General features: G+C 46.7%; 2 protein-coding genes across 3 annotated transcripts in view; one reads left to right on the top strand and one right to left on the bottom strand.

The window, feature by feature from the left end:
* mta2 (metastasis associated 1 family, member 2) overlaps positions 1–11,712 on the bottom strand; it is a 42,367-nt gene extending 30,655 nt beyond the window's left edge. The window contains exon 1 of one of the 2 annotated variants that reach the window (XM_056442548.1): positions 11,323–11,712. In XM_056442548.1, coding sequence (XP_056298523.1) covers positions 11,323–11,350 — 28 coding nt within the window. In that variant the 5' untranslated portion in view covers positions 11,351–11,712. The remainder of the gene's footprint in view (positions 1–11,322) is intronic. The other variant, XM_056442547.1, reaches the window with a different exon arrangement.
* LOC130211659 (zinc finger MYM-type protein 1-like) lies at positions 7,136–9,457 on the top strand. Its single transcript, XM_056442550.1, has 3 exons — positions 7,136–8,384; positions 8,495–8,597; positions 8,813–9,457. Exons 1-3 carry the CDS (start codon positions 7,177–7,179, stop codon positions 9,338–9,340), a joined length of 1,839 nt encoding a protein of 612 aa, XP_056298525.1. The 5' UTR covers positions 7,136–7,176; the 3' UTR covers positions 9,341–9,457.
* Positions 11,713–13,692: the final 1,980 nt, after the last annotated feature.

Below are 13,692 nucleotides of genomic sequence, written 5' to 3'. Positions count from 1 at the left end.
GTGGGGATGCGCCCGTACTATTTGCCGAGAGTTCACGTCCGCCATTGTGGTTGTCGTGTACGTGCCGCCATCAGCTGACGCTGAGGAAGCTGTGGACACCATCCACTCCACTGTCTGCTCTGCTGAATCATCAGCCTGGAGCATTCATGGCTATCACTGGTGACTTTAACCACACCACACTGGATAAAGCTCTGCCAACCTTCCATCAATACATAGACTGCCCAACAAGGAACAATAAAACTCTGGACTTGCTGTATGCTAATACTAAGGACGCATACAGCGCCACTGCCCTTCCCCCCCTCGGCAGGTCTGATCATGACCTGGTCCGGCTGACACCAGGTCTGTTCCTCTGGTGAAGAGGCTGCCTGTGACCACCAGGACTGTGAGGAGGTGGTCTCTGGAGGCTGACGACGCTCTACAGGACTGCTTCGAGTCAACGGACTGGGATGTGCTGTGTGGACCGCACGGGGAGGACATCAACAGGATGACCGACTGCATCACGGAATACATCAAGTTCTGTGAACACACCACCATCCCATCACGGACTGTGCTGCTTCCCCAACAACAAGCCCTGGATCACCAGGGACCTGAAGGCGCTTCTTAACATGAAGAAAGCTGCTTTCAGGTCTGGAGACAGGGAGGAGCTGAGGAGAGCCCAGCGCAACCTAAAGGTGAAGCTCAGGGAGGGCAAGGACTCCTACAGGAGGAAGCTGGAGGCCAAACTCCAGCTGAACAACACAAGGGAGGTGTGGTCTGGGATGAAGCAGATAACTGGCTTCAAGGTGGGAGGGAGACAGCCAGGGGGCTCCCTGGAGAGGGCCAACGAGCTCAACTGTTTCAACAGGTTCAGTTCACAGCCCCTCCCCCGTCTCCTCCACACATCACACCTCCCCCTCCCCCTCTGTCCCCCCTGCTGAGCTGCACATCCACCGAGCCCTCAATAACAATGGGCTCCTCCACCCTCCCCCCTCTCTCTGTGACGACTGACCAGGTGAGAAGACAGCTGGAGAAACTACACCAGCGCAGAGCTGAAGGTCCTGATGGCATCAGCCCCAGGGTCCTAAAGACCTGCGCCACCCAGCTGTCTGGTGTCCTGCAGCGCCTCTTCAACCTCAGCCTGAGGCTGGGGAAGTCCCGTGCTGTGGAAGGCGTCGTGCCTGGTCCCTGTCCCAAAGAAGTCAACACCATCTGGCCTCAACGACTACCGACCGGTCGCCTCACCTCCCATGTGATGAAGGTGCTGGAGAGGCTGGTCTTGGCCCACCTCCGGCCGCAGGTGAAATCATCGTTGGACCCTCTGCAATTTGCTTACCAGCCTCATGTGGGAGTGGTCGGCGCCATCATCTACCTGCTGCAACGAGCTCAGTCGCACCTGGATGGAACCGATGTCTCTGTGAGAGTCACTTTCTTTGACTTCTCCAGTGCATTTAACACCATCCAGCCACTGCTGCTGAGTGAGAAGCTGCGGTGGCGTGTGGAGCGTCCACCATCTCCTGGATCACTGACTACCTCACAGGCAGACCACAGTTTGTCAGAATGGGCGTGTGCTGTCTGGAGCGGTGGTCAGTGATGTTGAGCCCACAGGAACTGTTCTGTCTCCTTCCTCTTCACCCTGTACACCAGTGACTTCCAGTACAACACGGAGTCATGCCATCTGCAGAAGTACTCTGATGACTCTGCAGTGGTCGGGTGTATTAGGGATGGACAGGAGGAGGAGTACAGGGCAGTGGTGAGTGACTTTGTAAAGTGGGCGATGAGAACCACCTGCGGCTGAACGTGGCCAAGACCAGAGAGATGGTGGTGGACTTCAGGAGGAAGGCGACAGCTCCTACACCTCTGAGTGTCCTGGGAGTGGGCGTGGACATGGTGGAGGAGTACAAGTACCTGGGCGTCTCCATCGACAGCCGACTGAACTGGAAGGCCAACATCAACGCTGTGTACAAGAAGGGGATGAGTCGACTCTTTTTCCTGAGAAAGCTTCGATCCTTCAACGTGTGCAGCAAGATGCTGGAGATGTTCTACCAGTCGGTTGTGGCCAGTGTGCTGCACTTTGCCATTGTCTGCTGGGGGAGCAGCATCGGAGCCGGTGACACCAGCCGTCTAACAAACTGGTTAGGAAGGCTGGCTCCATCATCGGCTGCCAGCTGGAGCACCTGGAACAGGTGGTGGAGAGGAGGACGGTGAAGAAACTGCTGTCCATATTGGACCACCCGGACCACCCTCTCCACCACCTCCTACAGGGACAGAGGAGGACTTTCTCCAGACGTCTCCTCACGCTGCCACAAGGACAGATACAGGAGAACATTCCTGCAGACGGCTATGAGGCTCTACAACAGATCACCTCTTGCCAGATCATAGTGCAATAACTGAATACTTACATTATGTTGATCTGCACTTCACACATCTCATTTGTTTGCACTACACACATACACACACATTTCATTTGCTCTGCACTCATACACACACTTTGCTTTTTGCACTCTGTCTATATTTAATATTTTTTGTATTTGATTTGTCAGTGTTGTTGTGTGTTGTGTATGCATGTGTGTTGTATATTTACATATATATTTTGTTTTGTATTTTACTTTTATTTTACTTGTATACTTCTATATCTTTCATCACAGTTTCTTATATTTTGTGTTTTGTTTTTATTCTTGTGTGTTGCTGCTACTGTCACGACAAATTTCCCCTTGGGGATTAATAAAGTATATATCTATCTATCTATCTATCTATCTAAAATAAGGTCCATCAATCACGTTTACGGGATGGTGATCCAGGAGAACAGCTGACTACGACTTGAGTCACATGACCGGTGTGAATTGCACCAATCAGCCAATCGGACAACGACCGAAGGGCAAAGAAACATTCACTGCACGTCCGGTTCTCAACTGGTCACTTGTCTGCCTCTGGAGTGACCCGGCAACAGAAGCATCCTGCGTGATTACACATGAAGGTAATTAGTCAGGAAGGAGAACAGCTACGCTAGGATTACCTGCTCTGGTGAAACCTTCAGGCAACAATGACACCGTTAAACTAACAGAAGTTATGACAGAACAGAGTCCTCATCCAGACCAAACGTCATCGCACATCCAAGAGGAGTCAAAACTAAAATCAGATCAAAAGAAGCGCAACAGCAAATTCTCACATTCTGCGGAACAGGAAACAACATTAAATAAATGACTGAAATGTTTAATCAAATCTGTGAATTGACTACTAGCATGGTCAAACTGTGAGTAACATGTTGACCTCTTGGATGAGACATTTCCTGATTATAAATCTAATTGGTTGTTAAAGGTGCTGGCTCTTATTTGACCAGTGTTGTTGTGCAGCAGTGCAGACATGACAGACTGCTGGACGTGTAAACAGCTCCACTGATAAAGCACGTGTGAGACAGTCTCGTGTTCTGTGTGTGCTGCAGGTCACAACCCCATCAACCTGGGAGAGGCTGTGATGACCCTGCGGTCAGAGGAGAGCATGTGGCGGGCGGCCTGGGTCACTACGCCTCAGCCAACATCAGGACACCTTCAGGTTTCCACTTGGAACCAACGTCCCATTCGTACGTGGAGATTTGATCTGGAACAACTCACGTCCATGCAATGAGAGTGGAAGAGCACTGCTCCTGGAGATGATCTCAATTACTTCCTGATCACATGACTTCTGCCCAACCAGCCGACTCAGTCCACCTCTTCCTGCTGACCCGAGCGCTCTGTCAAAGCAAGTCAGTGGCCCTGACTTGTGGTGTATGGACCACTAGCTCCCCCGAGCACATGAGCACATCACTGAGGATGCTAGAGGCCATATTGTGAATGTAAATATGAAATTGTTCGTCAAAATGGACGAACAAGTAATGTTGTCCATGCATTGCAGACGCAACCCAGATAACTAAACATCTGGACCGCTCGGGGCGCTACAGCCAAGGAGTGGGCCGGACCTGAGGCCACAATCACAACCGCCTTGCATTCGCCACACGGACCAGAAGTGTGGACCCCCCCCCCCCCCCCCGTAACCCCATAACCAGCAGGTGACACCAGATCATGGTGAGGGTCTTGAGACCGTGAGGGGATGAAGCTCTGGGGTGCTCCAGAAACATGAAACTCTGAAAGTTAAATGTATAGATCTGGTGCGCTGAAGCAGTCCATGAAGGACCGTGAGCTCTTGATCCAGCAGCGTCAGGAACGCAGTACCTTCAGGATAATCGAGGACTGGACAATAGTGAGCTGCTTGTATTTTATATTTCTAGTCCACAACATCTGAATGGGAAATATTCGACTATTAACTCCAACATGAATTGAACAAAATGTGTTTCTAGCTGAGCTACTTTGAAGATTCAGATTCTTAATAGTAAATATTAGTTCTCAATGTAAAAGTGGTCGATGTACTTTGTAAAAAACGGGGTTGTTATTATTTTTATGAATATATATTCAGATGTACTGATAATGAACTGACGGCTTTAACTGATCGCGTCTGCTTTTTAACTATTGATCAAGCCGACCAGCCACTCCTCCTCGAGCTGCCGCCGCGCCTCCTGGCCGTGTTTGGCGTCACGTCAGGCTCCATCTGGTCCTCCCACAAGGAGGACCGACAGCCTCGGGAGGATACCAGCGGGTTCCTGATGCATCATCACAGCAGAGAAGGACTCAGACGGGGGAGAGGATGTCTTGCTCTACTTAACACAGCGATGAGGAGCCGGACCACAAACAGCATCACCTTCTTGTTCAGCCGGGAACAAACACAACAACAGCACCGAATTACGCAACACTGGCTGAAGCGCCAACAGGGGATCTGCACTCTCATGAGTCCAACGCGACTGATTCTAGCTCTAAAGATGGGGAATGTTGGGAGTTACTCTTTTATATTCCAGCCCTCCATCTCTACTTCCTGACCAGTGGGACAAATTAAAGAACGCTCCTGTAGCACCGAGGCCAGCTTAGTCCATCAATGAGCAAGAGGGCCGACGGATCAATGACCCGCGAAACACAAAGGACTTCAGAAGAAGAAGAAACACACATCTCAGCTCAACCTGACGTTCGGCCTCGCTCCGTCAGGGATGAGCTGGTGGTTGTACGAGTGTCAGTATGCAAGAAGAGAAGAGGCTGCCGTGTTGGTTGTGGCCGTATGCGGCTGGAGTGGCGCAGTATGCTGGGTGCTTGAGGGTGAATGAAGAGGAGGAAGCCCTTTGACTAATCTCTGGGGAAGACGATGATCTCTACATGTAATATATGTGCTGGCCGATACAGAACGGCCTGCACCTGTCAGCTGACAGGTGCATATTTAACATCCTCTTGATTCTTAAATATGAGATCTTTCGGGGGGATTTAAAATATCTCAACGTGAACGCCTATGTTACAAAATGTGTTTGTTTCCAGAAACCACTTCACCTTGTTTCCATGTGGGCCACTTCAGAATACATTTCTACGTCATTACATAATCACAAGCTTGTGGCTAACTGTAATATGTGAGAGGCTAGACTGAGCATTACACTGTAAAATGTTATACGCCATACCACAAGATCCAGCAGGCTGGCAAAGAGGTTACTCTTTGCTCAGGAGATGCAGCAGATCTGCACAACGATGGCTGTCTCATGCAAAGCTCCCTCAGGAGGCCCGTTGACATGCTTTGCATGGGTCCATCCTCGCAGGTCTCATGCACAACCATATACACATATATATATATACACACACACACATATATATATGAACATAAATATATACACATGTACATACAAGTATACACATATATACAATTATACACATATATATGATAATATATATGTATTATTCAATTCATATATACAAATGTATATATAAAATTGAAGAAGAAATGTCTGGATAATGAACGGTACCTGATATTTCATAAAAGCTCAGTATCGTGGCATTCTACCTGTGACTGATGCTCCACTCACCGGCCCCACACCACCCAGTCTACAAACAGTGGCGGTTCGTCCATAGGGGGCGCTAGGGCGCCGCCCCTCTTAAAATTTGGAGATGAAAAAAAAAGAAGAAAAAAGAAAAAAAAATCTGTCAAAAAACATTATGTGCCAAATCATTTAAATAGTAAATATACCGTGTTGACGCGCTAAATGTGTGTGGGAGACCGTAAGCCCCTGTCAACAACCACTTAAGTTAATGTGAAAAAATATAATATATCGCCATTATCACGGAGAGAAGCCCCTCCCCTTTTTCGGGACGCTGGTCTAACGTGTGTGTACGGCATCGATACAACATTTCAGTCGTTTTGGCAATGACCGGCTTCACATTGGCGGATGAAACCGGGAATCTTGGGGCGCACAAATGTGCGCACGCGATTGGATTATTCGTCAGATCAGAGACCCGTATGTTCCCTCAGCCCAGAGAGCAGTGTTGCCAGGTCCGCGGTTTTCCTGCGGAATCGGGCCACTTTTGAAGTGTTGCGCGGGTTGAATTGTTTGTCCGTTGGTTCGGGTAGACCTATTTTGCATGCAAATTACATGAATATCTTTCAATAAAAATCCATATTTTAAATGAAATAATTTATTCATACCCAAATCCTACCAAACTGACTCCAGATCAGCACGTACACATTTTATTTATGATAATATACTGTATCTAATTACACAAGGCCATTTTAGGACCTAGGTGAAATAACTTGAGGGAAAACTGCTTTTAATGCTGGCATACTAAACATATGTTGTTACTTTGTAGATATTACAATACATTTGGCAATGATAGCAATGCTGTTGGACTTTAAAAGCAGTGTATATGGTTTGGCACGGGCATATTTTGAGTTCTGATATTGGGCTGGTTTTTGGGCTGGTTTTATCTCACAGACCTGGCAACCCTGCCAGGGAGCTCCACCTCCACCTCCACGCAGGTACGCGAGCAACATAGCTAGCAGAAGCTTGTTGTTAGCATGGCGTCGGTGACTGACAACTCTGTGGTATCTCTACGCGAAAGACCTTTCGATCGACGGTCAGATATTGACAAAAAGAGGCTGAAAGAGTTGGGACCCGAACATCCGGAATTACAAATTCAGCAGCAAAGCACTGACCGCGGGAGGACGTACACCCGGAGATTCAACTCGAGCCTATATGCTAACCGGAGCTGGTTAGCAGGTTGCTCCGTGAGTGATTCGTTTTTTAGTTTCCCCTGCCTGTTGTTTCAAAGTCCTGGGACTGAAACTCTCTGGACTACAACGGGGATGAGGGATCTAAAGCACTTCACCGAGAAGTGCAAGAAGCACGAATTTTGCCACAGCCATCTAAATAACAGCATGAAGCTAAACCTGTTTGGTAGACTGAGTATAGCAAAGCAGCTCGACGAAGGCTATCGAATTGGCATTCGAAAACATAATGAAGAGGTTCAGAAAAACCGACACATTCTCTCACGAATTATGGACTGTGTGAAGTTCTGTGGTGCATTTGAGTTGGCCCTGCGTGGTCATGATGAGAGCGAGAACTCTGATAACCCAGGGATATTCCGTGGCTTGGTGGACGTTGTTGCCTCACTTGACAGTGCACTGAACGAGCATCTCGAGAGCGCGACTGTGTTTAAGGGAACATCCAAAACAGTCCAGAATGAGCTTCTTGACTGTATGCTGTCTGTTGTGAAGGAACAGATCATAAGTGAAGTTCAAAGCAGCGATTTTCTATCGATCCAAGCAGATGAGACCATGGACATTAGCACACAAACCCAACTTGTGCTTCGCTACATCAATGGTGCTAATGTGGAGGAAAGATTCTTTGAGTTCATCCCTCTGCAGTCAGCTACAGCAGAGAGCATTGCCGTGGCATTAAAAGAACGCCTTGCTGCCATCCTCCCAGGTGAGCAGAAAAGTAAACTCATCTGCCAGGCATATGACGGTGCCAGTGTAATGAGGGGTGCCATTTCAGGTGTTCAAAAGAGAATCCAGGATGACTACCCAAATGCCCACTATATCCACTGCTATGCCCATCAGCTCAATCTCATAATGCAACAGGCCACCTCTCACATAGTCAAAGTCAAAAACTTTTTTTCCGACCTTGGTGGATTTGCTGCGTTCTTTTCAAGATCTTCCAAGCGGACCGCTGTCCTTGATGAAACAGTGGCCCATCGTCTGCCAACAGCCAGCAACGTGAGGTGGAACTTTCGCAGCCGTGCCGTCAATACTGTGTTTGAGCATAAAGATGACCTCATTGAATGCTTTGGAAGAATTCGAGCATCAGGTAGCTTTGATGACATGACCAGCCAAGAAGCAGGGGGCCACATCAGGCTACTGGAGGATCCTGATTTCAACTTCTTCCTTCAACTGTTCCATCGGATAATGCCACACGTGGACATCCTCTATGCCAAGCTCCAGAAGAGAAACATAGATTCAGTCCATATAAATACATGCATCCAGCAGTTCCAAGAGAACATACAAAAAATCAGGTAATTTCATTATTGTTATTATTCTGTAAGCGTAGTCACAACATTCTTCTTTTACATCAACTATAGTAATAAGACAAATATGATTTGTAAATTATTCTTTTTATTTACAGAGATTCAATCGATGCAATGGTGGTGGAGCAACGCAGTGGCTCTGAGCAGCCGAGGAAGCGCCGGGCTATGAAGGAAGATGAGCTTGGAAGGATCGCTGCAGAGGTGAGTGTCAAAAAAGTGTGTGTGTGATAGCTCCAGGCTCGAGCATCAAGGTGGCTCCTGGCCTTTTGTCTATGTTGATGAGCCATCCAGACACACAAAACATATTTTTTGTCAACTCTGATTGTTGGCTTTTGTCTGTATTATGAAGCCTGTTTGTCGTAGATATTTCCCCACAACTTATCTGTCTGTCTCTCTCTCTCTATATTTATCTGTAGGTTTGTGACACCATACTTGGACACACCAGGGAACGCTTTGCCTTCAAAGACCACCTCATCAGTGCCACCTTACTGCAGAGCTGCCAGTTTGAATGCTACGTCAATGTATTCCCTGAAGTTGCTCTGGCCACCACATTGAAGGCCTATCCAATGCTCAACGGAAGAAAGCTGAAGACAGAGCTTAGCCTCATCTATGGCACAGAGGAATTTCGATCCTGTTGTGGTGCTGTGGATCTTTTCCAGTTGTTCATGGAAAATAATCTTTCGGAGGTATTTTCAGAGACAAAAACACTGCTGAAAATCATCATCACAACTCCCATGACCACTGCTGAGGCTGAGAGGTGTTTTTCAACACTGAAAAGGGTTAAAACCTTTCTCAGGAACACCATGACTCAGGAGAGACTGAATGCCTTAGCTATGCTCTCAATGGAAAAAAGGCTGATCACAAACATGATTGACTTTAATCAGAGAGTCATTGAGAAGTTTGCCAACTTGAAAGAGAGGCGGGCTAAATTTCTTTACAAGTAGTGGGGCCAATGTACAATGTGATGCATCTCTTTCTGAATCCAATGTTTCGTTTGTTTCGTTGTTGTGGACAGTGTTGAGCACTGTGTTCTTGAAATAAAGCTTTGTTACAATATTCTACTCAAAACCTCTTTTCTTCTCATTGTGGAGTGCTATTTAAACCGCGCCGCCCAACTGCGCCCCCCCCAAAAAAAATGTCACCAGCCGCCACTGTATACAAAGTGAAACCAACACCAGAGCTATCATTAAGCACCGCATTATTCAGAGCGGTGTGAAATCAGCATGGCCTAAATAGCCCACAGACACTTGTGTGACCTTACCGACCTTAAACAGGACGAGACTGTCACTGTCAATTCAACAGACACAAAAACAGACACACACAAAAGCTACACAAAGTCCTAACATGGCTATTAATGATTTTAGATCATACATGGTAGTAAAGAGCAGTGGAGTCACAAGGCGACAACACAGAGCCGAGTACAGGTACACATGTCCGTGGAGACGGGTCGACCCAACTGAGGCGGGAAGCGACCGGCGTTGGGTTTCCACACGTTGTGACATTTATAAACCCGCTATGAGCAAACGAGCAGCCCACAACATGTTCGCTGTATCATATAAACACGTTGGCATTTCACGGAATGGTGGGGAAAGCGACGTTGATAACGTTTGTAGCCCAATTTAATTGTGACGAGACGCTAAAGGTTCAAAGTAGCGGTACATAATGAAAGTCTCCCCGGTGTTACGGGTTAAGAAGCGACCGTGTTAACTGGCGACTTTGAACCGATCGCGTCCGTTGTTGTCGTAGTTACAGACAGCTGTTGAAAATAAGAAAACATGTAGCTATACCCTCGTGAATGCCGCATTGTTTAATTTGTATGGTATATATCATTAGATATAGGGTTTGACACTGTATTACGAAATTAAAACAAGCGGCATTCACGAGGACAGCTATCCGTGTTCTCTATCAGATTCTTCGAACGGCCGTCGTAACCACAAGTCGCCAGTTAACAGGGTCGCCAGTTAAACCGTAACACCGGCACATACATCGCTTCACCGGCGGCAACTTGGTGTTAGCTAGCGACCTAGGTACGCGTTTCTCCTGCCGGTGTTTCATCGTAACTGCCGGTTAATGGTATAATAAGTAGTTACTCTTCATAAGCGTGTCACTTGACGTCTGAAGCTCACCGGCGAACACAACCTCGTACAGTACGTAGCGCTAAGCTAACTGAATGTAGCATTAACAGTTAGCTCGCGCTCCCCGTTGCATATGAAGCGATATGGCGGAGGCATCAACACCAACCCGCCCCGAGGACAGAGCTCGCCGACCAGCTGCAGCTAACTGCCGGTGGAGTCGGGTGGACGCTGACCTCTCAACGGCTAGCTTTAACTTAGCAGCTAATGCTAACTAGCATCGAGTTCACTTCCAGGACGTAGTCGTATTTTTAATGCTTCAACGTCAAAATGTGATCCAAAACACGACTGCTTCGCCTACTTAGAGCCCCAAATACAATTCGGCGAACTCTAGCCTCACACATGGTGCATATATTTCAAATTAAAACACCAACTTCCACAGCCGGTTCATGCTACTTGGCAGCCGCCCACAGTGGGTAACGTATTTTCGGTCGATACCAGTCGGGATATCACCGCCGATCTGTTTTTTAAAAAAGTTGATATTTTGTTTAAAATGAGCACCGCTCGGTGTTTTGTACGGATACGGCTCAACAGAACTGTGTATACACTAAGAAACACTCGGAGTTATTTACATTGACTCATTAGCTAAGCCACATTACATTGTTGGAGGTTTTGAATATATTTGACGTTGTTCCATGCGCGAGAGGAGCGCGCGAGGAGCGCGAGGAGCGCGTACAGCCACCAGACCGGAGCTCGCGCTAGTTAGCGGCTAACCGCTCAGACAGCTAGCGGCTAGCTAGCCACCTTGCTGTCGAAACGAACAATCACGTTGTGGGGGGGGTCTTATTCCTCACCTCCCACTCGGTACATGTTGGCCGCCATTCTCTTGTAACCTTTATCAAAAGCAGTCCCAGGGTATTCCCCCGCTCGGGTAGAAAGAGGTCGATGGGGGATCTATGTTATTCCTTCATTTATCGTAGACACCCCCGCCGTGAAACAAAGCCGGCTCCCGGACACAACAAGCCGAGATGTGGCGGGTAAAAAGTTGAAAGTTTCCGTTCGGAATGTTCCGGAGGTTATCCCCAAAATATTGAAGTCTTTGTTGTCGGTCCCTCCGACGACCTTCCTCTCCTCTTCCTCACTCATTCACACACAGCTAGCCTGTCTCTTACTCCACTCTTCCTCCCATCCTCCGCTCCCAGCTTCATCCTCCTCTTCTTCACCTCCGCTCAGTTCAACACACACACACACACACACACTCACTGGCCCCCGTCGCTCGTGCGCAAATCGTCATCTTCGGATAATGTCGACAATCTCCGGAATGTCGCAATTAACTTTTTCACTGTTTCATAAACAACTTGTTTATAATTTGATAAATAAACTCACACTCGTGACTTAATGTGCGGAACGAATCAGGCACTTTGTGTTCAGGGTTCTTTATATGATGATCATTTGTTGTTTATAGTCTCCACATATATATAAATACACATGTTGACAGAAAGTAACGAACGTAAAGTTGTTCTCCAGTCAGAGCACAAAGTTGGGAATGCACGCGCGCACGGGCACGCGCGCAGCAAATATGCCTCCTGCAGAATGAAATCCTGAAAGCATCAAGAGAAGAGTGGATCTGTATGATCATGGGAGTTATGTCACATGCTTTAAATAATTCAGTTGTATGACCAATTCCACCATGACAGGGTGTACATGGTCACTGCATGTTTGTGCAAATGAGCTGGAAGTCAAATACTGATATTTACTTCTCGGTTGGGAAATCAAATTATGAGTTTTTAAATTGAAAATAATATTATTACCACATGGTAATAAGTCAGTATAGGGAACAGATGAGACATAATTGTGACTTTTTAGTCAAGTTTTGATCGTATTGCAGTAAGTTAACGTTTTTAGTTACATATATATATATATATATATTAGGGCTGTCAGCGTTAACGCGTTAATCTATGCGATTAATTTGCCCGCGTTAACGCACTAAAATATTTTAACGCAATTAACGCACTTTTTTTTTTTTTTTTTTTTTTTTTTTTTTTTTTAAACCTTGGCAGTACGGTTTGACACTGTTTCCGTTTTTAAAACAATCATTTCTCCGCGAAAATAAGGAGCAGAAATCAGTTTAACTCGTGGATGAATCAGTCGGGTTTCCTCCTGCTCCTCCTTCCTCCCGTCTCCCCCTCTGATACACAGAGGAACGGAGGGCGACGTGTCGGGTGACGCGGCGCGGAAAGAACGCGACACACGAAACCTTCAACGTGATTGGTCAATCCGTTTGTCTGTCAACATTTCGGGGGGAAAAAAAACCAATGAACACTCAGTAAATCACAAAGGACCTCCCACCTCACAGGTAGGGCTCATTTAGCAGCCTGTCAGTCAGAGAACCAGAGGACACGGCGCGAGGACAATGAGCCTCATTTCAGAGCTGAGATTGTTCTGGAATGTTTGATGTATAACACGTGGGGGTGTGTCACATGCAAAAGACTTTAAACGGTGAATTTAATTTATTTTGTAAAATGTATAAAATGCCCCCAGCCTCCAGAGGGTTAACGTGACATCTTTGAATGTCAGTCAGTTACCAAGGCCACTGGTTCTGCTGCTGTTCAGTGTTAAAGATGACAGGACCAATGGGGTCTCAATATACTTTTTTTTTTTACTAATCTGATGTTTCACTGAAGAATTTTTTTTATCATCCACGATATTAAATACCTCGCTGGCACTTTGTATGTAGGAGCCTCTTTGAAAACACAGCTCTGTGGGAAGTTTTGTCTTTAAAAAGAAGGGAAACACTTTTAACCCTTGTGTTGCCTTCGGGTCATTTTGACCCGATTAAATATTACACCCTCCCCCCGCCTTTGGGTCATTTTGACCCGATTCAATGTTTCACCCTCCTGTTACCTTTATATTTACTAACATATTTTACCCTTTGGGTTCAATTTGACGCCAGCAATTAAAACCTCCAGAAAATTATTAGAATTAATATTGTTTTCCAAGTTTAAGTGTGAGGCACTTTATGTTTGTTTGTTGACTACCGAAAGAACACCGACATTAAACATTGAATGGGGTCAAATTAACCCGAAGGCGGCAGGAGGGTGTAATATTGATTCGGGTCAAAATGACCCGAAGGCAACACAAGGGTTAAACGGTGAAATTTTTTTTTTTTTTTTAATGTATAAAATGAGCCCAGCCTCCAGAGGGTTAACGTGACATATGTGAAT

This window comes from Pseudoliparis swirei, chromosome 21, assembly GCF_029220125.1.
Source record: "Pseudoliparis swirei isolate HS2019 ecotype Mariana Trench chromosome 21, NWPU_hadal_v1, whole genome shotgun sequence".
Taxonomy (NCBI): Eukaryota; Metazoa; Chordata; class Actinopteri; order Perciformes; family Liparidae; genus Pseudoliparis; species Pseudoliparis swirei.
Note: the sequence above shows the minus strand (reverse complement) of the source record. Positions and strands in the feature narration are given on the sequence as shown.